This window comes from Microtus ochrogaster, unplaced genomic scaffold (assembly GCF_000317375.1).
Source record: "Microtus ochrogaster isolate Prairie Vole_2 unplaced genomic scaffold, MicOch1.0 UNK31, whole genome shotgun sequence".
NCBI classification, from domain to species: Eukaryota; Metazoa; Chordata; class Mammalia; order Rodentia; family Cricetidae; genus Microtus; species Microtus ochrogaster.
The window spans coordinates 1690815-1712688 of record NW_004949129.1 but is presented as its reverse complement, the minus strand read 5'-3'; the positions used below and the strand labels follow the sequence as shown (position 1 = coordinate 1712688).

General features: G+C 52.7%; 2 protein-coding genes and 1 non-coding gene across 7 annotated transcripts in view; 1 reads left to right on the top strand and 2 right to left on the bottom strand.

Moving 5' to 3' along the window:
• Positions 1-3972: 3972 nt before the first annotated feature.
• Csf3 (colony stimulating factor 3) lies at positions 3973-5408 on the top strand. 4 transcript variants are annotated; one of them, XM_005368271.3, is made up of 5 exons: positions 3973-4012; positions 4100-4272; positions 4597-4704; positions 4823-4969; positions 5244-5408. In XM_005368271.3, the coding sequence occupies exons 1-5, from the start codon at positions 3973-3975 to the stop codon at positions 5406-5408; spliced, it is 633 nt and encodes a 210-aa protein (XP_005368328.2). The 4 variants fall into 4 exon arrangements, with proteins under 4 accessions (XP_005368328.2, XP_013209620.1, XP_013209622.1 ...); XM_013354166.1 differs by having other exon boundaries at positions 4100-4287; XM_013354168.1 differs by lacking the exon at positions 4597-4704.
• Positions 5409-7015: 1607 nt separating this feature from the next.
• Med24 (mediator complex subunit 24) overlaps positions 7016-21874 on the bottom strand; it is a 25846-nt gene continuing 10987 nt past the window's right edge. The window contains exons 3-26 of one of the 2 annotated variants that reach the window (XM_005368268.3): positions 20704-20742; positions 20453-20526; positions 19881-20113; positions 19684-19740; positions 18349-18460; positions 18117-18267; positions 17759-17872; positions 17268-17315; positions 16764-16846; positions 16413-16499; positions 15563-15668; positions 14973-15115; positions 14116-14153; positions 13652-13734; positions 13134-13312; positions 12918-13017; positions 12451-12626; positions 10307-10571; positions 9881-10062; positions 9588-9678; positions 9146-9245; positions 8235-8315; positions 7798-7946; positions 7016-7676 (exon numbers count right to left, since the gene is read on the bottom strand). In XM_005368268.3, coding sequence (XP_005368325.1) covers positions 7560-7676; positions 7798-7946; positions 8235-8315; positions 9146-9245; positions 9588-9678; positions 9881-10062; positions 10307-10571; positions 12451-12626; positions 12918-13017; positions 13134-13312; positions 13652-13734; positions 14116-14153; positions 14973-15115; positions 15563-15668; positions 16413-16499; positions 16764-16846; positions 17268-17315; positions 17759-17872; positions 18117-18267; positions 18349-18460; positions 19684-19740; positions 19881-20113; positions 20453-20526; positions 20704-20742 — 2808 coding nt within the window. In that variant the 3' untranslated portion in view covers positions 7016-7559. The remainder of the gene's footprint in view (positions 7677-7797; positions 7947-8234; positions 8316-9145; positions 9246-9587; positions 9679-9880; positions 10063-10306; positions 10572-12450; positions 12627-12917; positions 13018-13133; positions 13313-13651; positions 13735-14115; positions 14154-14972; positions 15116-15562; positions 15669-16412; positions 16500-16763; positions 16847-17267; positions 17316-17758; positions 17873-18116; positions 18268-18348; positions 18461-19683; positions 19741-19880; positions 20114-20452; positions 20527-20703; positions 20743-21874) is intronic. The other variant, XM_005368269.3, reaches the window with a different exon arrangement.
• On the bottom strand, positions 13866-13968 carry LOC113458473. Its single transcript, XR_003378857.1, has one exon. It is a non-coding gene; the product is annotated as a small nucleolar RNA SNORD124 (small nucleolar RNA).

The window sequence follows — 21874 nt, the reverse complement described above, 5'->3', positions numbered from 1 at the left end:
CTGCTCAGCCGATGTGACTTGTCCAGGGGAAAGATGCCATTACTCTTTCATCCCCCTGCTTCATATAGCCCAGGCTAGCCTCAAACTTGCTACATAGCTGAGGCTGACTTTGAACTTCTTTGTTTTTATTAGCATATATAACTATACACAACAATAGGCTCCACTATTACAGAGTATATATAATATATACATACACTATTAAAGTATACACTATTACAGAGCATATATGATGTATATATACACTATTACAGAGTATATATATAATGTATATATACTATTAAAGTATACACTATTAGAGTATATATGATGTATATATATACTATTAAAGTATACCCTATTACAGAGTATATATGATGTATATATACACTATAAAAGTATACACTATTACAGAGTATATATAATGTATTTTGATGACCATATTAGCTCCTCGTTACCCTGCATTTCCTTCCTGCTCATCCCCTTCCTCCTCCCTCCTCACAACCAATTCCCCTTCTACTCTATCGTTAGTTTTTGGTGATCTTTAGGGTTCTTTTGTTTTTGAGACAGGGTTTCTCTGTGTGGCCCTGGCTGTCCTGGAACTTTGATCAGGCTGGCCTCAAATTCAGAGATCCAGCTGCCTAAAGGCGTGTGCCACCACCAGGCTCTTAGCGTTCTAACAATAACTCAGAGAAGTTATTAGGGGCATGAGCACCTTGCCATAACTCTGAAGAAAAATCTCTTCCTCCCCCAGTAACCACAAACTGCTAATTAATCCCCTGGGGGTGAGCAGTGAGCCCCTTTCCTTCCCTAATAGGATGCCAGGCCCAGTCTCACGCAGGTAACCATTACAACAGCTGTTAGCAGCCAGGCGGTGGTGGTGCACACCTTTAATGCCAGCACTCAGGAGGCAGAGGCAAAAAACAAGGTCTAGAGAGATGACTCAGTGGTTAGGAGCACTGGTTTCCAGAGGACCAGGGTTCAATTCCCAGCACCCACACAGCAGCACACAACTGTCTATATCTCCTGTTCCGGAGGATCTGACACCCTCACACATACACACATGCAGGCAAAATGCTAATGCACATAAAATAAAATAAATAATAGAGAAAAGCTGTAAACTGGAGTGTCGTGGCTGTGTCATTTTCTACATTTCTACAACACAGCCCCTTCCTCTAATTCTGCATTCTTTTTTCTTTTTAATCATTTGTTTTTATTTTTTTTTTATGTACATAGGTGTTTTGCTTGTATGTGTGTCTGTGTGAAGGTGCCAGAACTCTTGGAGCTTGAGTAATGGCAGTGATGAGCTGCCATGTGGGTACTGGGAGTTAAACCTGGGTCCTCTGGGACAGCAGTCAGTGTTCCTAACCACTGAACCATCTCTCCAGCCCCCAGTTCTGCATTTTTTTCCGCCCTCTTCCACAGTGATCCCCGGGCCTTGGGTAGGTGACGGTTGTCTCACTAATAGCCGAGGATCCAGCACTTTGACAGTTACGACAAATTATCAAAAACCCCTACAAAAAGAAGCTTCTCTGACCGAAGTTGACTATCTATGGGCATAAAAATCACTATTTGGAGTCAGGCGGTGGTGGGGCAGGCCTTTAATCTCAGCACTCAGGAGGCAGAAGCAGGCAGATCTCTGTGAGTTTGAGGCCACCTAGTTTACAGAGTGAGTTCCAGGACAGGCTCCAAAGCAACACAGAGAAACCCTGTCTTGGAAAACAAAAACAAAAGAACAAACAAACAAAAAAAATCACTAAGCCGGGCGGTGGTAGCGCACGCCTTCAATCCCAGCACTCGGGAGGCAGAGGCAGGCGGATCTCTGTGAGTTCGAGACCAGCCTGGTCCACAAGAGCTAGTTCCAGGACAGGCTCCAAAGCCACAGAGAAACCCTGTTTCGAAAAACCAAAAAAAAAAAAAAATCACTATTTGGACGTCAACTAGACAAACACATCATGTCTATTTTCCAGAACAAAAGCAGTACCTACCCTGCTGGGTCCGATGACTTCCCAGCCATAGACACTGACCCTGACTACAGCACAGGGTAGATTCCCTCCCGCGGAGCCAGCCTCAAACCCAATCAGGAAGTCACCGCTTGCTCTTCTACTTGATACTACTGTATGCCAGAGGCCCTGGGTTCCCATCTTACCCAGCCAGTCAATAGTGCAACACACACAGGTCCCAGCTGAGAAAGACAGGGATGACAGTTCTCTCAGCAGCCTGCCCACAGCTCCTGCATGCAGAGGGAGGAAGTCCTCAGGGACAGTCTTACCACTGAGGTCTGGCTAGCAACCAGCAGCAATAACAATTTCCTCCTGTTGTGGTGACCCCCAACCATAAAATGTCTACTTAATTGTAATTTTGCTGCTGTTATGAATCGTAATGTAAGTATCTGATATGCAGGATATCTGATATTCGACCCCTGGGTAGCAACCCCCAGGCTAAGAACCACTGACCTGTACACAATTAAGAGTTTCTGACAAATGAGGTAGCCAGTTGTTGCCAGTCAGCATGTTAAAAGAATGGGAATCTCAGGTCCGGCAGCAGTGGCACACACCTTTAATCCCGGCACTCGGGAGGCAGAGGCAGGAGGATCTCTGTGAGTCTGAGACTAGCCTGGTCTACAGACCAAGTTCCAGGATGGCAAGGGATACATAGAGAAACCCTGTCTTGAAAGGGAATCTCCTGCTGTGCCCTCCTAAGCAAAGATAGGTAGCTGACGCCTAGGAAACATGTGGCCACCAGAGGGCACCCTCGCTGCAGGAATGTTCCCGCCCAGTCAGCTGGGCTTCAGCATCAGAAGATGTCTATGTTCCTTGACCCAAAAGGTGGGAGTGGGATGGCTCAGAGATAGACAACTTGAGATGAGGTGAGTCAGACAAAGATAAGCGTGCTCCTCCTCCTCTTTAGCCAGTAAAACCCTGTGGGAATCGAAACAGAGGTTGGGATGCCCCTCCAACTCTCCTACCATTGACTGGGCAAGGCTTTTCCCTCTCTGGCTGTCTCTCCAGAGCCATCACTGGACAGAGGTCTAGGATTGGAGATGCAGTTTCTCTTTCCTCACCCCAGCCTGCATCCACTTGATTGTGTCGGGTAGAGATCATCGGGACCCCGAGTGTCCTACTCCAACTCCAGAACCCCCAGACTCCGCCACGGTAGGGTAACATGCCAGGAGAGCCAGGCAGGGAAACAGAACGGCAAGGTCAGGTGAGCAAAGTGCCCCAAAGGGTCTTGATTCACTCAGGACAGACATCCGGTTTCCTCTGGCCTCTCTGCCGGGATCCAGGGGCTTAAAGGGATGAGTCACGGTGGTGGGTATTGGGGAGTTCCCAGCTAATCAGCCTGGGTCAGAGCAGCCCGAATCCTGAATTGCTTTGTTTTTTATCCATATGTGGAACGGGCACAGAAAACAATACCCCAGGGTGCTGTCCAGGGCTCCTGGCACTACTGCAGGAGGCAGCCGCCTGGGAGCTTATGGGTACGGAAAGAGAACAATGGGTTCTTCCTTCTCTCTCAGAGCGTTTGCCCCAGGTATAGGTATCTTGAGAATCACAGAAAGGGCAGAGAGGGCAACCCTGGCATATCTGGCAGAGGATAGAAAGATAGGAGCAGTCTTGACCTGGGGGCCTGATTCTTCCCCAAGGTCTGGCTGAGTTCCCTCTGTAGCCCCCAGGGCTTCGCCAGCACTTCAGCCCAAACACCCTGGAGCAATTCAGGCCTGGGTGTGGCTGGAGGAAGAGTTTGAGGGGGACAAGACGTCAAGGAAGGAGCAGAGATTCCCCGATTTCACAAAACTTTCGCAAAAGCTTTTCCCAACCCCCTGCATTGTCCTGGGCGACAGAAGAAAATTTGCATAAATCCTGGGAAGTTATTACTAAGCCTGACTGCCCCAGCCCCAGGTAATTTCCTCCCAGGCCTTGATGGGGTTATGTATAAAGGCCCCCTGGAGCTAGGCCCTGGCAGAACCCAGAGCTGAGCCCACAGCACCCAGAACCCATGGCTCAGCCTTCTGCCCAGAGCCCCAGGAGACTGATGGGTGAGTGGCTCTGATAACCTGCCCTGGGCGTGGAAAGGAGGGAGGCTGGAGGGGCCAAGTGTCTCTAACCTGTCTGTCTGCTGCCAGCCCTACAGTTGCTGCTGTGGCACAGTATCCTCTGGGCAGGACAAGAGGCCGCTCCGCTAGTCTCTGTCACCTCTCTGCCACCACCCCTGCCTTTGCCCCGGAGCTTCCTGCTTAAGTCCTTGGAGCAAGTGAGGAAGATTCAGGCTGGGAACTCGGTGCTGCTGGAGAAGCTGGTAAGTGGTATGTGTGTGTATGGGGGCGGAGCAGGCAGGGAGGGGCACAGGAGGGCAAAGGGGAAGGGAGCAGGCTAGGGGGAGGCAGCGGCTGCGTTTGCCTAGTGTGCACAGGGCCTGGATTCCACACCCAGAATACTGACAAAACACTGAGAAAGGGAACATGGGACATGAAGGGGACTTGAGAGAAAATGAGAAGAGGCAGCAGTGGGGCAGTACTTAGGGTCCTGGGACGATAGGGAGCTGAGAAGCCAAGTGGACAGAGAGGACTTGGGAGGGAGGCACAGCCTGGCCCAGGGCCCCTCACGACCCATCCATCTACAGTGTGCTACCTACAAGCTGTGCCACCCGGAGGAGCTGGTGCTGCTCGGCCACTCGCTGGGTATCCCACAGGCTTCTCTGAGCCGCTGTTCCAGCCAGGTTCAGCAGCTGGTGAGTATTTGGAGGGAAGGGGACCAGAAGAATGGGAAGGGACTACACCGTGGTATTTGGGCTCCTGAAAAGAAGGGGTGTCCCACTGTATACCGCCTAACCCTCCTACTGTCCCCAGACAAAGTGCCTGAGCCAGCTCCACAGAGGACTCTTCCTCTACCAAGGCCTCCTTCAGGCCCTGGCAGGCATTTCTCCTGAGTTGGCTCCCACCTTGGACACGCTGCAGCTGGATGTTGCCAACTTTGCCACCACCATCTGGCAGCAGGTGAGCTCCATCTGGAGGGGTGAGGAGTAAGAGTGAGGATGGGGTCACACCAGCTTACCTGGGCATCCTGGAGGCTCCTGTATTCTCAGAGGCCTATGTACGGGGAGTCCCCCCTCCGTTCCTTCTGGCTGATTAAAGGAAACAGATGGGGGCTGGAGCCTTGGCTCTTGCTGTCCAAGTGAAGAGTGAGCCCCACGGGACAGCTCCCTAACTCCCAGCACTCCGTTGCCTGCAGGAAGGACTGATCCCCAACTTCATTTTCTCCTCCCTGCAGATGGAAAACCTGGGGGTGGCCCCTACGGCGCAGCCCACTCAGGGCACCATGCCCACCTTCACCTCGGCCTTTCAGCGCCGGGCGGGAGGTGTCCTTGCCACTTCCCACCTGCAGAGATTCCTGGAGACAGCTCACTGTGCTCTGAACCACCTGGTCCAGCCCTGAGCAAAGCCCTTTCCAGCTATTTTATTTATCTCTATTTAATATTTATGCTTATTTAAACCTACTATTTAAAGATGGAGAAGAGAAAACGGAGCGCCAAGCTTCTAGGCCCTTCTCTCCACTCCTGAGTTTTGTTCTCCTGCTTGTAATAGAGAGGGGAAGCTCTTGAGTCCTCCTGCCCCCAGGGCTGGAGGGAGATAGGTAAATACCAAGTATTGATTCCTGAGGCTGCTCCAGGCACCCAGTTCTGTGGCGGTACAAAAGCCACAGTGAGTCCCACCACACTGAAACACCTATCTCAGGGTCCTGGTAGCATCAGGAGGTCTCCCTTTGGGGAGACAAGACAACCCTGTTTAATATTTAAACAGAAGTGTTCCCAAACTGGGTTTTTGTATCCCTTGCTCTGCTCACCACACGCTGCATGTTTCCCTGTCCCCAAAGAGGCAGAGGCAGCCAGGTTTGGCCCTGGAATTTACTGGATTCTTTGTTAGGGCCTTCCTGGGCTGGGAGGGGGGTGAGAGAGAAAAGGCAGGCAGGAGTACCTCCCCCCCCTCAGAGGGCACAGCATGGAGGGAAGCCTACCTGTCTAAACTCCCTCTAGGCCCCACTTGCTCACTGTAACCAAGTTTGAGGAATAAAGTGTCTGTATCCAGTAAAAGTCCTTCTTCCTTCTTGGGTTTGGCTGATGTCGGTCCAGGGGCTGGCGGATGGCAGGAGAGGACGGGGCTGGGACTGACTGGTCTGGGTGCCACTCTGCGTCCTAAGTGACAGGGACACAATAGCGGAAATGCACACTTGCCTTGAAAGTCAGAGCTTCTTGAGGAAGATGGTTCATGAGTCAGCGGGAGAGGGGGGTACGGTGATGGGGGCAGATGAGCTGCAGCTTGGGCACACTGAACACGTGTATACGATGTCTCTTCACCGCTATGAAGAGCTCTCCACAAAGCGTCCGCCCGCGAGATTGATACCATGCCTTTTACAGGCAGAAAGCTGGGTCAGAACTCCAGTTCTACGCTGGCTTTCTCTCAGTGAGCTCTGTCCCCTTGCTATCATCCCTTGGAGCACTTCCCTACTTGGCTCAGCTCCTGAGCTGAAGAGGTCTGGAAGGGTGGGGTGTCTGAAAGAGCAAACTGGAGGCACACTTGCAGTTGAAGGTCAGCTGCAGGCTCCCCTGTGCGTGGGGCTCCCCAACCAGGCCAACCCAGGCACCTTCCTCTGCAGCCCTCCAGAACCCTCCACACCACTGGCTCCTCAAAGCCCCAGCACCGTCCCCTCCCACAGCCTCACAGGTCCATGTCCCTGGACTCGCATCCCTCCACCAATCTTCTGGAAGGAACACGCGGTGAACTCTGGGCCAGAGGGTGGAGTGTGACTGCAGAGGAGACATCCTGCCCAGCACAGCACAGGGCCCTTGAGCACAACTTCCCGCTTTCAGTGGGGAAGGCTGCGGACCCCTCATCATTCCAGTGGGGCCTGTAGACAAGGCCTGGCCTTCCATGCCTTCTCCCTCCCACCACAGGACTGTGCCCCTCCCTAGCCAAAACACAAGAGACTTCAGAGAAAAGAACTGTCCCCACCCAGGCAGTAAACCTGCCAATAGCACTCAATAGTCACAGGAGCCACAAGGATCTTTATTTACAAATGAACCAAGAGGGACTCTCCCTCATGAGTTATAAAAATAAATTTATATACACACTGTGGCCCTACAAAGTCCCTCCTTGGAGTTCAGCTACTGCTAGAATTGGTGCAACCGGCTGAGTGGTGGTGGCGCACGCCTTTAATCCCAGCACTCAGGAGACAGAGGCAGGTGGATCTCTGTGAGTTTGAGGCCAGCCTGGTCTACAGAGGGAGTTCTAGGACAGCCAGAGTTGCTACACAGACAACCCCTGTCTGTCGAAAAAAAAAAAAAAAAAGGCAAACAAAGAATTGGGGCAACCATTAGGACTGCTCAGAGTCTTTGAGCACTGGTCGCAAGGACAGAAAATTACGGAAGGAACTGGGAGATGTGGTAGACACAGGAGTAGAGGACAGGAATGGGGAAGGGCCCAGGCTGAGAAAGCATTCTTGCATTACTGGCTGGGGCAGCCTGGGCTCATCCTCACTCTCCCTGCTGGGTTGCTGGGGCTGGGACCCCTCCAGGCCACTCCAAGCTCCTCAGAGTGCAGCGATGGCTTTGGCAGCCACTTGCCGACCCAGGGGCAGGCTGAGGTCTGTGATGGCCAGTACTACCTTGGGGCTGGACATGGCAGACACCTTTACCAGTTCTGATACCTGCCACAAAAGATGAACACAGGTAGCTCCTGGGTGTGGCCTCCCAGGGGGAAGTCCTCCCTCCCTCCCTTCCTTCTCTCCTGAGGTTACCCTGCTCCTGGCTCCAGCACGGGACACTCACAGTAGTGAAGGGCATGAACTGCAGAATGCTGCCCCTGCTGTCCTGTTCCAGGCAGTCCACACATTCCTCCATGAACCACTGCACAAACTGGGTATGGGGGCCAGCTGTGCGTGAGCCCAGGATGGAGGAAATGAGCAGGAAGAGGTTGGCTGTGCAGAGGGAAACAAGATAGCTGAGTTCTAGAACAAGTCAGATGAGGAAGAAGGGGACCAAGGCGGGGGAAGGAGCAGTAAGAGCTCACACAGGAAGGCCAAGGGCAGCAGGCACAGGGGAAGACTGAGGAAAGGGGGCAGTCAGCAGTGAGGGAGCAGGAGGCATGTGGAAATGGAGCAGGATATCAGGGGCCCAGAGGAACCCTCTGGTAGATGCCTCCCTGCCTCTGACGAGAGGGTTCCTTCTAGCTCAGTCTGCAGATGGGTGCAGCTGGCAGGACTTACCCAGGACTCGGTTTAGAGGGTCCCTCATGTTGACTGTGTGGAGTTGGGAAGCCGAGAGGGAGCTGTTCATGGAGCGGTCAGCTGTGGAGTGGCAGAGAGGGTGCTGCGTAAAGTCTAGCTCTAGGGGAGCCTTTCCTGTCCCCTACCATCAGGGAGTCCGGCACATGCGGGGCACAGAAGAGCCTGAGTCTGGAGAATAGGTGGGAGGACTAGCCCTGCTGAGCACCGTCAGGGGCCAATCCTGGTACTCTGTGTGGCTGAAGCTGCCCATCCCACTCAAAGTTCATGTTACAGATACACGATGTTTGCTAAGGGCCTGGCTAAGGTTGGAGGCGACCAATCAGCATCTTTCCTTTGCACAAGCACGTGGCTGGCTCCCTGGTCCCTAAAAGGCTACAGAGAAACTTGTAGGTTCAGGAGAAACTCTGAAAACAGGTAAACTTGGACGCCATACAAAGACTTGGCAGAAGGAAACCTGCCAGCAAGGAAAGGATGACGCGGGGCTGTCCTCTGGGGAGGAAGGCGGGAGGGCAGCCCCAGGTCACAGCCTGGTGGGGCCTGTTCTCAGCCACAGGGCATGTCTCTGGGTTAGAAGGAAGGCAGAGTAAGTGAGTCAGTGGTACGTGCTGTGCCAAGGCAGTGAACTCACTGTGTCTTGTCATCCTTTAGCTGGTGACAAGACAGGGATAACTGTGGGACTGAGAGGGGCCTTAGAGGAGAGCTTCAGGTACTATGGAGAGTGGCAACCCTGTCCCCACCAGAAGGCATCAGAGCATCCACTAGGTGACAGAGGTGCTAGTTCCTGCCACACCACACTGTCTGACAGCCAAACACTGCCGCCATCTGGGAACCAAGGCAGGTCCCTAGGAATGAGTGGGTCCTAGCAAGCCCGTGACCTCTCAAGTGCTCACTGGGACTCGATAGAATGTTGGCGTCATCCTCGTTGGAGCTCAGGAGTCGCATAAGCTTCGAAGGTTGCATGTCTTCCACGGGGAAGAGGCTGATGTAGTCCTGGGGGTGGGGAGTCACTATCACACACCCAACCTCCCGAGTCTCCAAGGACTGGAGAGGGCTGGAAGTCAGATCTGAGTGGAGAGGAGTGAGCTTCCTAGTCCTTGACTAGCAACCCCAACGGTGACCCTTCCCACACCCCAATCTCTGCCCTAGTGTGCAGAAAGGACCCTCATCAAGGATACTCAGGGGCCCACTCGAGCCACTCCCCCAGATCCTGACCAATCACATGACCAAACACGCTGACCTCGGCCCCACCCTCTGCCTGGGAAGGCAGCTCTCAGCTAGAAATAATCAGAAAATGTCTGCTGAATAAACACATGACCAAGGCAGCAGGCCTACCTCAATGTCTTCCCTGTGCCTCTTCTTCTGGCGGGAGGACGCCTGTCCCTTGTGGGTGGAGTAAGAACTCAGGGCACACCACACAGCTAGTCTGGTAAAGGGGTCCAGAAAAAAGGCATCGTTAAAGGGTCCCGAAAGAAGCTGTGTGTGCTCATGCTGAACAAGCTCTTCCCACCACCACCGCTTGGCAGCCCCCCAACCACAGCCTAGCTTCCTGAGGTGGCAGCTGGGCTGGGGTGCCTAGATGTCTGGGTTTCAAGGGGGCACACCAGGAAGGCTCTGGAGACTCCTACTTGGCTAGTGCAGTGCCAGGAGGGTCCATAAGGCTGTGCCACTTGGAGGAGTCAGTAAGCAGGCCGGGCAGGATGTGGCCCAGCAGGACCAGGGTCACTTGCTGCATGTCCAGGCAGAAGATGGAGTAGAGAAGCTGTACTGCCCTCAGTGTGTGCTCCTTGCGAGTCTCCTTCAGCAGTTCCTGGGCAGTGGGCAAGCAGCGGCTGAGGCACTGCACACCTGAACCCTGTGGTTCTCACACTCTGCCGTCTCTACAGCCAAAGGTGCTATCAACCCCAACTTGAAGGTGCTTCTCTGAGATGAGGCCCTTACCTCTGTCTCCCCAAGGGACCACCCAGCTTCCAGCAACCTCTCCAAGAAGCCTGGCCTCTCCCAGCCGTAGACACCCACGGCCCCAGTCTACAGAGCTGCCCACATCTAAGTACCTTGATGAGATTGTTGCAGAACCAGTAGACGCCGCCCATGTGCAGCAGGGTGTCGAGGATGTGGATGGAGCGGCTGTCCACCCAGCCCCTCTCCAATACCTTGGCAAAGATGTCCGTCAGTACCTCCTTGATAGGGCGCTTGGGAGGAAGCAGGTTCCAGTAGGGCATCGTGTCCACACCCGTGGATGGAAACTTGATCTGTGTGGCTGTCTGCTGAAGCACGTCCGCACACATGTGTTCCAGGATTGAGTTCATAATCACCACCCTGGGGGGCAAGGAGGATTCATGCAGGCATTACCCCCAGAATTAGGTTACGGAAACACGGCTGAGGAATTAGACCCACTAACACTAGGGGAAGACACAACAATATAACCTACTACTGATGGAGAGCTTACCTGCTGGGCATGAAGCCCAGAAGAGGCAAAGGGCAGGGATTGTCTTCTCTTACAGGTTCCATCCATCTATTCAGATTTTGTTCCTCCCTCTCCCCTTCCAACTTCTCCCAACCCCCAGGCCTGAGCTCTGCCAAATCAGAGTCATAAATAAATAAAATCACTTCCCCCTGAGCTGAGTACTTGGGGGCAGGGGTCCCGCCCAGCCTTGGCCTCCTCCCAAAGTAAACTGTAACTTCCAGGAGGAGTCCTTGGGCCTTCCCCAGAACTCTTCCCGGCCCTGGGTAGTGGGGCAAAGTGTTCATAGGCAGGGAAATGCTGAGGAACATCTGGGGCTATGACGGCGGCGGGGGTCTGGACTGTCTGGACCACAGGGACACTGAGGCTACTAGAGCCCTCTGCCACCTGCACAAGGGAGCCCGGATTCCACTGCGCATGTGCGTGTGTGCATGCGTGCGTGTATGTGTGTACACGTGCATATGCACATACACCCTTGAGATGGATGATGTCAAAGCCAATGTACCACAAGCAAGGAGAGATGTGACCCTTACAGGCCCTCCCCAAACCTGGTTTCAGCTGTGTTTCCTTCCACGTGTTGCTCAGAAACCACCCAACTGGCTACCTGTGAGCTGTCTCAGCACCCACACTCAGAGCGGTGCTCCCTGAGTGCCCCTTGAGTGAGGAGGGTGGCCAGGAGGGACACACACATCCGATGTCACTCAGCCTCAGATCTCTGAGTTTAGGATCAGCCTGGTCTACAGAGCAAGCTCCAGGACAGCCAGGTCTACATAGAGAAACCCTGTCTCAAAAAATTCGTCCCCACCCCCCCACCTCACCCCACCCCCGCCAAAAAAGGGGAGGCAGGAAATCCTGCCCCATGGTAGAATATGAATGATTTTGAGGAAAGTACGCTGAGTAAAGTCATGAGAAAGCAGGTATTATGTAATTCTACTATGATGAAGTATCTAGCGTAGCCAAACTCAGAGAGACTGAGAGAAGGGGGTTGGACAACGCTTACTGGGTAAAAGGCCCAGATATACAAAATGAAAAACGTCTGGAGGTCTATTTCACAATTCCAACAGATCCCATACACTGAACGACACACATAAACACAGCTGAAATGGTCAATTTTCTATTACGTGCTTCTTGCCACATTTAAAAACCAACAGCCAAACAACTTAACAGTGGAGTGAATGATCCGACTGAACTCAGAGAGGCGGAAGTCCCTCAAGAGCCAGTACTTGACATGGTCACCAGGACAGCTGGGGGTGGGGGAGGGCAGCTATAAAAACTGCAGATGGCTCAGAGTTCCTCGACAGTGACACAGCCACCTAAGCCCTTTGCTCTTCCACCTCAGCTTAGTTTCCTGGAACTTGGAGTCTCTGAGGACAGACGTCAAGCTGCCTGGGGTCTGTATTTCCCACACAGGGGCGGTCCAGGATTAAAACACTCCCGATACAAAGACACACACCAAAGATCTGCTGAGCCAGGCGAATGACTACATGGGTAAGAGTGGGAGGAAGTGGTGGGGAAAGGGAAAAGTGAGTGGCAGTCCAACTGCCCTGAAAGTGCACCAGCTCAGCTGCTAAGAAGGTGGGCTGGGCAGATGCACACGGAAGTGGCTTGGTGAGCAGCTTCCTTGGGAAGGTAAAGGCTGACAGCACCAGAGTGGGATGCCCAACCTGGACCCTGGAGGCGCTGACTCCTCACCACATACCTGCAGGGACCGGGAAGGGTGGGGCAGGTACTGACCTCTCATTGTAGAACTGCAGGGTGTTCTCACTGTACAGTGGCCCTGCCAACTGGCGGATCATCTGGAGCGACTTCTCACGCTCATCCAGCCCCAGCATCCGGACATGGGCTACAAGCCAAGCCACAGCACACACCGCAAGACTGCATACCTTTCCCTTGATATTATCGGTGATTTTCTGTGGGGAGCAGGAGAATGACTGAGGGATGCTCTGCCTCCCCCTGGCTGTCATTCCCATGGCCTCTAGGGGTGGCTGGGGATCACGTGTAAAATCTCAAGGTACATTCCATACCTCTACAACACAAATTTGATTTTCTAAAAGATAACTGGGAAGAAGGAAGTGGCTAAGAAAAGCATTCTAAGACTAATACCAAAACACGATCTCTGTTGTTGATTGTTAAGGATTGATTTGCATGCAAATAACGCTCTCTCAATGACTGGCCCTGTGTCTCAGACAAGAGAGGCTCACCTGGATGGACTCGAAGGCCAGAACCCCATTCTCCCAGGCATTGAGGATCTCTAAAATGGCTGCGGAAATGCTCAGGCAGGCTTCATGCCACTTCATCTGTCTACAGAGAGGGTGGGGTACAACAAACTTCTCTACAAGGGAGCTGGAGACAGGAAGTGGGGGAAAGGGTCTTGGAATGCCCCCCAACTACCCCAAGGTCAGCTCTAGGTCACTAACACTAGTTTCATCTCTGAGGAGTTGTTGAGCAAGGCCACCAAGGACTCTACTTTGGTGGAGTCTGGTCGGAAGCAAGGGTGATCAGGGTTCAAAATCTTGCCCTCCTCAGGCATGCAAGTCTGCATCCAAGTCTCAAAGAAGGGGACTTCTTCTCCTGAGCTTGCCTCAGAAAGAATCACCTAGATAAGACAGAGAGGCTTCAGGTTAGGAGAGAGGAGGGTGTGGCTCTTGCCAGAGTTGAGCCCAGCCTTTCCCTTTCCAAGGTCAAATCTGTCCAGGAGAGGCAGACAGGGAGTTGTGCTGCCACCTAGTGGTCAGTATGAATGTGTCATAGAGGGCTTGGGAAGCTGGGTACCCACTGACGTAGGAGGCACCTGATTTCAGGCCAATAGGACCTGCTGGCTTGGGAGATCAATGGAGGCAAGGGTAAGGTAAGGGAGTTACTGACCATTTCCCTCCCTCCTCTTTGTCCCACTCAGGTGGTGACTCTTAATGGCCCCAGATCTCATCTCACTCACCTCTGAGCCATAGGTCTGGGCCACGTGGCACAGCATGAGGAAGGAGATGTCAAAGAGCAAGGCACGAACAGAAGCTGTTTTTGCTGTGGGAAAGGCAAGAACACCAACCTCTCAGCCCAGGGCAGGCGCCCAAGCCCTGTCCAGATGAGGAGGTGCTGGGGACAGAAGGCCCCGTGCATAGTAGGCAGACATGGAGGCTACACCCCAGCTCAGGATCTCCCAGAGGAAGGTCAGAAACCAAGTGGGTCCTCAAAGCTCTGAGGCTCAGAATCCTTTTCTTGGGTCTTACTTAGAACATCATCCCTTCCTTGGAGTTCCAGAACCCAAACCCATCTGAGATGGTACAGGTACAGAAAGGTGGGGTGGCTTTGGCAGACCTTGCCTCCCCAGATGAGCAAAGGTGACCCCTCCCTTCCTCCCCACGCCTCAGTGCAGATGGGATCTGCAGATGCACACAAACTTACTGCTCTCTCCGCTGCCATGGGTAGTGAACTCATTCAGACTGCGGGAGAAACAGAAACAGGTGGCGTCACCCAGGACAAGAGCTGAGTGACAGGAGTGGGAGTGAGGGACACTACACTTTCAGAAGGGTGGTCACCAGAGTCTGAATTATAGGCTAAATACAAAAAGTGTTATAATTACAGAAGAATATGGTGACTCACATCTACGCTCCCAGCACAGAAGGGGCTAAAACATGGTGTGCTTGAGAGCAGTCTGGGCTACGCAGTGAGACCCCGCTGCAAAAGATTTGTAAGATTCCCAGAATGGAACCATGTTCCACATGTCAAACTCTAGGTAACCTCCTTCAAAGCAACAGAATTTAAGAACCCTGTATTAGCTGGGTAGTGGTAGCACATGCCTTTAATCCCAGCACTTGGGAGTCAGAGGTAGGTGGATCTCTGAGTTTGAGGCCAAACTGGTCTACAGAGTAAATTTCAAGCAGCCAGGGCTACACAGAGAAACCCTGTCTTGGAAACAAAACAAAACAAAAAAGGATCCTGTTGAGGGTAAAAGAGGGTGCTGAATCCCGAGACTAGAATCAACAGGCAGTTGTGAACTGTCACGTGGGTTCTGCGAACTGAACTCAGGTCCCAGCCAGTGTTCTTAACCACTGAGCCATCTCTTCAATCCAACGCCTCATTATCTTATCAACCATCTTTATTTCACCTCCGGCTGAAGAGCTCTCAGTCAAATGAACCTTCTGTCATGGTTTCTAGTGAGGATGCTCTGCCCTGGCCTGAACACCCCAAGGGAGCCGGACCCCAGGCACCCCTCCCTTAAAACGCCCTCCCATTCCATATCAGGGCACAGCTCTCCTCACTTGATGAATTTTCGGGCAAAGGATTTAAGCTTCCCAGTGGCGGCGGCAGCAGCCAGTAGCAAGTCCAGGCTCTTTCCGGACAGCATGTGTCCCAGCACTCCCAGGAGCCCCTCTGGGGACTTGGAGTGGTCCGCATCCATTGTCTGGGGACAGGACAGAAAGTCAGTGAAGGACACTGAAGACCCCCAGACTCAGCCTAGCCACACTTTCTCTCTGTGTGTGCCCCCTGACAGGCACACTGATCCTTTAAATGTAACCTGTCACTTCCTGGCTCCAACAGGACAATCGCTGCAGAAATCTCTGCTCACTGCGAGCTCCGTGTTCAGCTACACTGGGGTGGGGGAGGATCTGCTGGGAGCTTCCCTTCTGTGTCTTCATCGGGTGGTGTCTGTAGTCACCAACCCTAGCGCTTAAGACACAGCAGAAGGGCAACTAAGGCCAGCTTTCAGTGGCCTCCTCCTTTCCCACTCCCACAAGAGCCCAGCATAGAAGCCAGACAGCACAGCAACTGGTCTGTGGGCCTAGTTTATTTACTTGGAAGTAGACAAAAGCTAAAAGAAGAGAGGGAGTCCACAGGCAGGTGCACATACCTTGAGGATGTTCGTGACAGTGGGCTCTGCCCGGAGGATCAGCCCAGGGTTGGGCTGGATGTTGGCATTTTCTGATGATTTTAGCTGGGGGTCCCGATCTGCAGTGCTATGGCCACAACCAGAGAAGAAAACAGAAACAAAGAGGATTCTTATTCTTCTGGAGACAGATCTCACACTGTAGCTCAAGGTGACCTTGAAGTCAAGGTAATCCTCCTGCTTCAGCCTCTCAAGAATAAAATCATAGGTGTGAACTACCATACATGGCTAAAAAAAATATCTTGACAGTCTCTAATCCACTAGGTCTTGCACCTTTAATCTCAAGCCACTCAAGTGGTTGAAGCAGGTAGACCTCTGCATTTGAAGCCAGCCAGAGCTACATAATGAGACTCTGCCTTGTAAGAAAGAAATCTCTCATCCAACTCCAGAAACGAGAGCAGAGAGATGGAAGCACAGGAAACCTGGGGCTGGAGGTGTAACTCGGTCCCCCAGCATCGGCCTCACATGCACAACGCTCTGGGCTTAACCCTTAGCAAAAAACAAAGACTCTTTTGAGTTGGGATAAAGTTTATGACTGAAAGCGTACCCAATATCACGATCATTTCAATCTGTCGTTATCATTCCACCATCCTTTAAGATAAAAGGGAGACTAAGGCTTTCTCTGTCTTTTGCTCATAAACGAGGGTGAGTCAGAGAGCAGAAGCTCCAAGTATGAAACTCTGCTCCCTGGCCCCAGGACCATCTCAGTCACTGCTCCTCAGACTTCAAAGAGGAAGGGAAAGGCACCAGAAACCAGTCTGGAAAGAGAGGGAGATCAAGGGGCCCCAGGCAGCCCAAGGGGCTCACAACGTACCGCTTGCCCACAAGGATGGCAAAGTTGACTTCAGACAGAAGCCCCTGCTTGTTACACTCTTGGAGCAGAAAGTTTGTGCAGTCACAACTGTGGGGAAAGCCAAAGGAAGAAAAAGGAGAGCTGGAGACAAGGGGTACAAGGTGTACACAGTCTCCCCACTCCTTCACGGTGAGGAAAACTCAAACACCCAAAGGTAGAAAGGCTCTCAGTGCTTAGTACCTATGAGCCTGCTGCCTCCCACCCCTGCCAAAAGGGTCCAGCAGGAAGACAGAGCTTCCTGCAGCTCAGCTGCACAGAACAGGGAAGGACCTGGAACACCTTCCAGCAAAGTGGGTGAACAGGGGCTCATACTTGCAGCGCTGGTCAGCTTTGTCCAACAAGGGCGTGAGCTTCAGCAGGAACTCGAAAGCAGAGTTGACATCCTCAGTGAAGTCCTGCAAAGATTCAGAAACTCACTCCTGGGTTCTATGTTCTCCAGCCCCCGCCCAGCCCAGCCCGAGTGCAGGCTCACATCAACACCTTGCTCAGCAAGCGAAGAAGCAGGCTGAGACCCCCACCAGCCCCTAGGAACCTGGTGGGGAAATGGTGGAGGCACCACTCTCCACGTGGTTACCCTGGCCAATGGGGTGGAAGGCAGGCAGCCTCAGCCACCATAGGGGTCTAGGGCATGTGCAAAGAAGAACACTGATGCTCACGGGGGTCTAGGGCATGTGCAAGGAAGAACACTGATGCTCACAGGCACACACAGCTTTCCTCTGGGCATAACACACTATCACTCAGCTGCAGCCTGAGAGACCCACTCACAAATGTTCATCCTTAGCTGCTCCCGTACCCTCACCTTATTCTCTAACTCACCTTTTCCCCATGAAGATATTTCTTCACTTTCACCAAAACCTGTGGAATCTAGGACATGAAGGAGGAAAGAAGGAAGATCAATGTCCTTTCTCTGCCTCGCACCACAGGACACGCCCCACTCCCCTCTGTGGGCACTGGAGTAGCAGTGCTACAGCTGACGGTGCCCATGGGTACTCAAACACTTGCCGCCACCTGGCCTACAGGACATGGGGTCTCCCATTTCTGCCACCTCAACAAGGGAAGAACTGTGGTTCAGAGGGGGTCAGGGCCGCTGTCCTGGCTCTCCTAGCTGCCCTGAACCAATCTGATTTAGGGTGAGCTGGGCAAACAGCAGAGCCCCTGGGAGCTAAACCAGCCGAGACACAGAGAAAACGGTCAGTTGGGGTCTGCGCTGGAGACTCAGCAGGTTGGACTAAATGCCAGAAGGGGACACTGGGGCAAAGGTCCAGCATGCTGCTGTTTCTCTTTGCTGTTTCCATGTCACCAAGTACCTTGAGATAGGTGAACGCTGTCCACTTCAGTTCCTGCGTACCCTCGGGGGACTCAATGAGTCCCACAAAGCAGGCTTTCCAGATTTCCAGGACAAAAAGAGGGGTGGGGATATGCTGTGGAGAGACCACAAAGGAGGTGTGAGGGGTTGCCCAGATCCCGGCTCCCTTCCACAGGCTCTAGGGGCTGACTGGGTCTCTGACTACACAGCAGGGTTCCAGCGCCAGTGCTCAGAACCAGGATCATGAGGTCAGATGACAAAAATGCATGACTAGCATTTGTTCCACTAAGGAATCAAGAGGAAATTAATTCCTCTCTAGTACCAGGCTCTTCCCTCCTGCCCTAAAAGGCCACACCCACCTGCATGCGCTTCACCATCATCAGCTGCTCCACCAGGGGCTGCATCTCCCCGGTCAAGTTCATTGTGCCCTCAAGCAAGATCAGCGCGTGGATGGTGGGGAAGCCAGTCTTGTGCAGCTGCTCTGAGTGCACGGACAGCATGGTGGGGATACTGAGGGACAGATACACAGGGGCAGCTTAGGGACTGAAGAAACCACGTACCCCACCTTCCCATTGCCCTCAGAAACCTAACCTCCTGATAAGAGTGCCACACTGCTCGGCCTGGCTCCGGAGCTGGGGGTTGCTGAGATTGGCCAGGATCTCCCCGAGCTTCAAAAGGCAATGCTCAATGGCAGTCCAGGAGGCTGGTGGGGAAGGAACAAAGCAGAAACATGATGGGAAGAAGTCGGGCATGGCCCCAAACTCCTCGACCCTGGGCCCATGAAACCATACAGCAGGCTTTCTCTGAGGAGGATGTGGAGGCAGGGTCCTGAGGGCAACATGCACTGTTTCTTCTACAAGGGGAACAGGCAACATGGGACAGAGCACTCTAGAAACCATAGCAAGGGCCTGACTTCCAGGGACTATCCACACGGAGACACACGGCAATGGGGTGGGGTAGAGTCCAGCGGCCAGGCAGGGACAGAGGCCACCCTGGAAGGCCAGTCTCACAGCAGCAATCAGGTCTGTTCTAGGGAAGCTAGCTCTAAACACCTTGCCAACATGGGTATCTGCTCTCTTAACAGTGTGCCCAACTGGTCTAGCCCACTGGCTTCGCTCCTAAGTGCCCACACTCGGCGTCTAATTGCTAGTCACTTATCCTAGTTACAGCTCCAAAGGTCAGGTGATGAATGATGGCACCAGCTAGCCAATTAACCTCCATGTAGCACAGAGGCAAGAAAAGGACAACCAAGACCTGAGGTCCATTAAGTATTCATCTACTTTTCTACCAATAAACATTTATCAAGTGCTCAAGAAGGCAAGGCACTGCCAACACTAACAAGAAACAGACGAAGAAAAACTGTCAGTGCAGCCCATTCTGACACAGTGATCACTCTTCTGTGGACTTTTCCCAGGGGAAGCGATTGAGAGGTAAATAGAGACTAATCCCCTAACAAGCTCTCCAACTGAGCCCTGAAGACATGGTGTCACCCACTGTAGCATCCATGTCAATGGAAAACAGGAGGCCCTTAGGTGGCCTTAGCCACTGGGGCTCAAGCAAGATTGTGGCCTCAGGCCTCAGGCCTCAGTTGCTGAAATCCTTCCCTCGATCTGCCTGTTCTCAGGCTCTGGAACTAGAGTTAAGAGGTAACAGTCCTGACAGACAGGCACTGAGCTTAACCTGAGTTCCAGGTCACACCTGCGTCATCTGCTTCTAGACGAGAAACTTGGAGACAGACAAGAGCAGACGACATGCCTGTCCTGTCCTTGAATGTCCTCCAGGTGCATGGCATTCGAGTCTTACTCCCCACCAGTGTGTAAGCTTGCTGAGGGCAGGGACCCTGCCACATGCTCCTTTGGTAGCCCTCCCTCCCCCACCTCCAGCATCTGGCACCGTGCTGGGCACACAAGAATGCTCAGTAAATACCTGTTGGTTGATTGGCTCGGGTGCCACCCTGCCCAAGTCCCTGGGATGTATGCAATGCTTATGGGGAGAGAAAAAAGGAAGTGGGATGATTTCGGATCCTTCTAGAAAGAAGTGGGATGGCATCCTGCCTCTCCCCTCTCAAAGGACCAGCCATAGAAGTAGCAGCAGGCAGGGTGCAGGGGGGTCAGGGGACATACAGGCCTCCTCTAGTTTGGCGATGTGTAGCAGAGCTCGGTTCTTGGTGCTGCTGAGGGTCTTTTCCAGGCACTGCAGGCACAAGGCTAGCTGCTTTTCCCCAGTGGCTGGAGTGGCAGCCTCCAGTCCTTCCTGGAGCCGCTCTGCAGAAGCGGCTGTACAACGCAGCAGCCAGTGGAGGGCGCTAAGAAGCGCTCGGCACAACCCGATGCATTCCTCCGCTTTGCCGTGGCAACTACCCAGAAAAGGATGAAAATTTGTATCTATTCCAAAAGCTGAAATCCAACCCACACCAATGTTCCCCAGAGTCTCTGGCACTCCCCTACAAGGGGACAGAGTTGGAAAGTTGGCAGGATCCTGCGTAAGCCACCTAGTCCAGCCAGCTTCCACTAGACAAGATTTTAAACCTGCTCTTCCTAACAGAGAAGTGAGGAATGGGTAGAGAAGCTGGGGTGGGCAGGTGCAGAGAAGAAGCATGGGAACCCACAGCTGGTCTCAACCTGTCTCCTAGACTATGGGCTTTTCCTCAGTACTGAAAGAACAATGAAATGTTCTAAGCTTCCCCATCTCTTACCTGAGTCGGTCACAAAACATGTCCATGATATCCAGCAAAGCCTGGACACACAGGTCCCGGGAAAAGTCATCAAACTGGGGAAAGAACAAGGGAGAGGCTACAACATTGCCTAGTCAACCCCAAGTCTCACAAGCAACAGGTGTGTGCGCAGGCCTACTTCTCCCTCCAGCCACGGGCTTCAGACTAGAATCCTCTCCATGTGGAAGTGAGTTCCCAATTCCCAGGACCTCCTCAGTGGCCATGGTCATTACCTTACTGATAGCTGTGAGTACAGACGAGTAGGAGACCATCTGGAGGGAGAGACAAGGCAGTCAGACAGGCGTCCACTGGAGGGGCAAACTCATGCATAAATGAAATGCCACAGCTCTGAATCGCCAGTCCCTTCTAGAGGCTTCCTCAGCTCACAAAGAGACACACAATTGTGCTATCTGTTGTCTTTGTTCCTGTTTCTATCAAACCCACTAAAAATGGCATCCACATAACAGGACTTTCAAGGACTCAAAGGTACTCTGTTTTGCCTTCTGATGCTGTTCCTTGCCAAAAAGAAGCAAGGTTTAGTTGGCCACTAGTGGGCAGAAGAGCCGAGAGTGAAGGCAATGTTGCTTTATTTCTATAACCTTTTTGTGTAGGGGGAGGGGCCCAAACTCAGCTTCACACCAGCTAGGCAGGGCTGACAATGAGAATCTGCTGAACTGAAGATTCACTTGGTGGTCAGTGCCGACCTAGCATGTACCCTAAATCCAGTCAGAAGCAGAGGTGGTGCGCACGCACATGTACTAGTCCTGAGCTTCTGCACTAACTACTACTTCTGTCGAGAAGACAGAGGTGGTAGCTAAGCAAGAAAGTGCCTGGAGTACTTGCCTAGGTGAGCAAGACCCAGGGTTCAAGCTCCTGCACCAGTGACCTTGAAGGACACAGTGATAGCCCCATAGTTCCAGTTATGTGGGAGGCTAAGACCTAAACTTGAGGTCAGTCTGAACATCATAGCAAAACCCTGAGCCAACAATAAAGGGCATGTGTGATCTTATTGGGGCAAGGAGGAGTGGCAAACATGTCCTACACAGCCTTCACTCAATCAGGGGATCACTTTATTCAACGACTGCCATAATCCTGATGTTTACAAAATGAATAAATCAAAACACACCCCTAAATTAGCCACTTCCTGAAGCTGCTGCCAAAGCTATACTAACAAAAGGTAATTAAGATGGCAGACACCCGCAAAGCCAGCACTTGGGACTGCCGTATAGGCCAGAGCCAGCCTGGGCTACATAGTAAATACTAAGTCAGTCTGGACTACATAGTAAGAGCCAGGCTTAAAAACCAAAACCAAGCCGGGCGTTGGTGGCGCAGGCCTTTAATCCCAGCACTTGGGAGGCAGAGGCAGGCGGATCTCTGTGAGTTCGAGACCAGCCTGGTCTACAG

Excerpts from the sequence above, each read along its gene's own strand:
- Csf3 (XM_013354166.1), top strand. The coding sequence starts at position 3,973 with ATGGCTCAGCCTTCTGCCCAGAGCCCCAGGAGACTGATGG. Across the intron at positions 4,013-4,099 it reads GAGCCCCAGGAGACTGATGG|CCCTACAGTTGCTGCTGTGG; the intron begins GTGAGTGGCTCT and ends GTCTGCTGCCAG. Across the intron at positions 4,970-5,243 it reads CCACCACCATCTGGCAGCAG|ATGGAAAACCTGGGGGTGGC; the intron begins GTGAGCTCCATC and ends TCCTCCCTGCAG.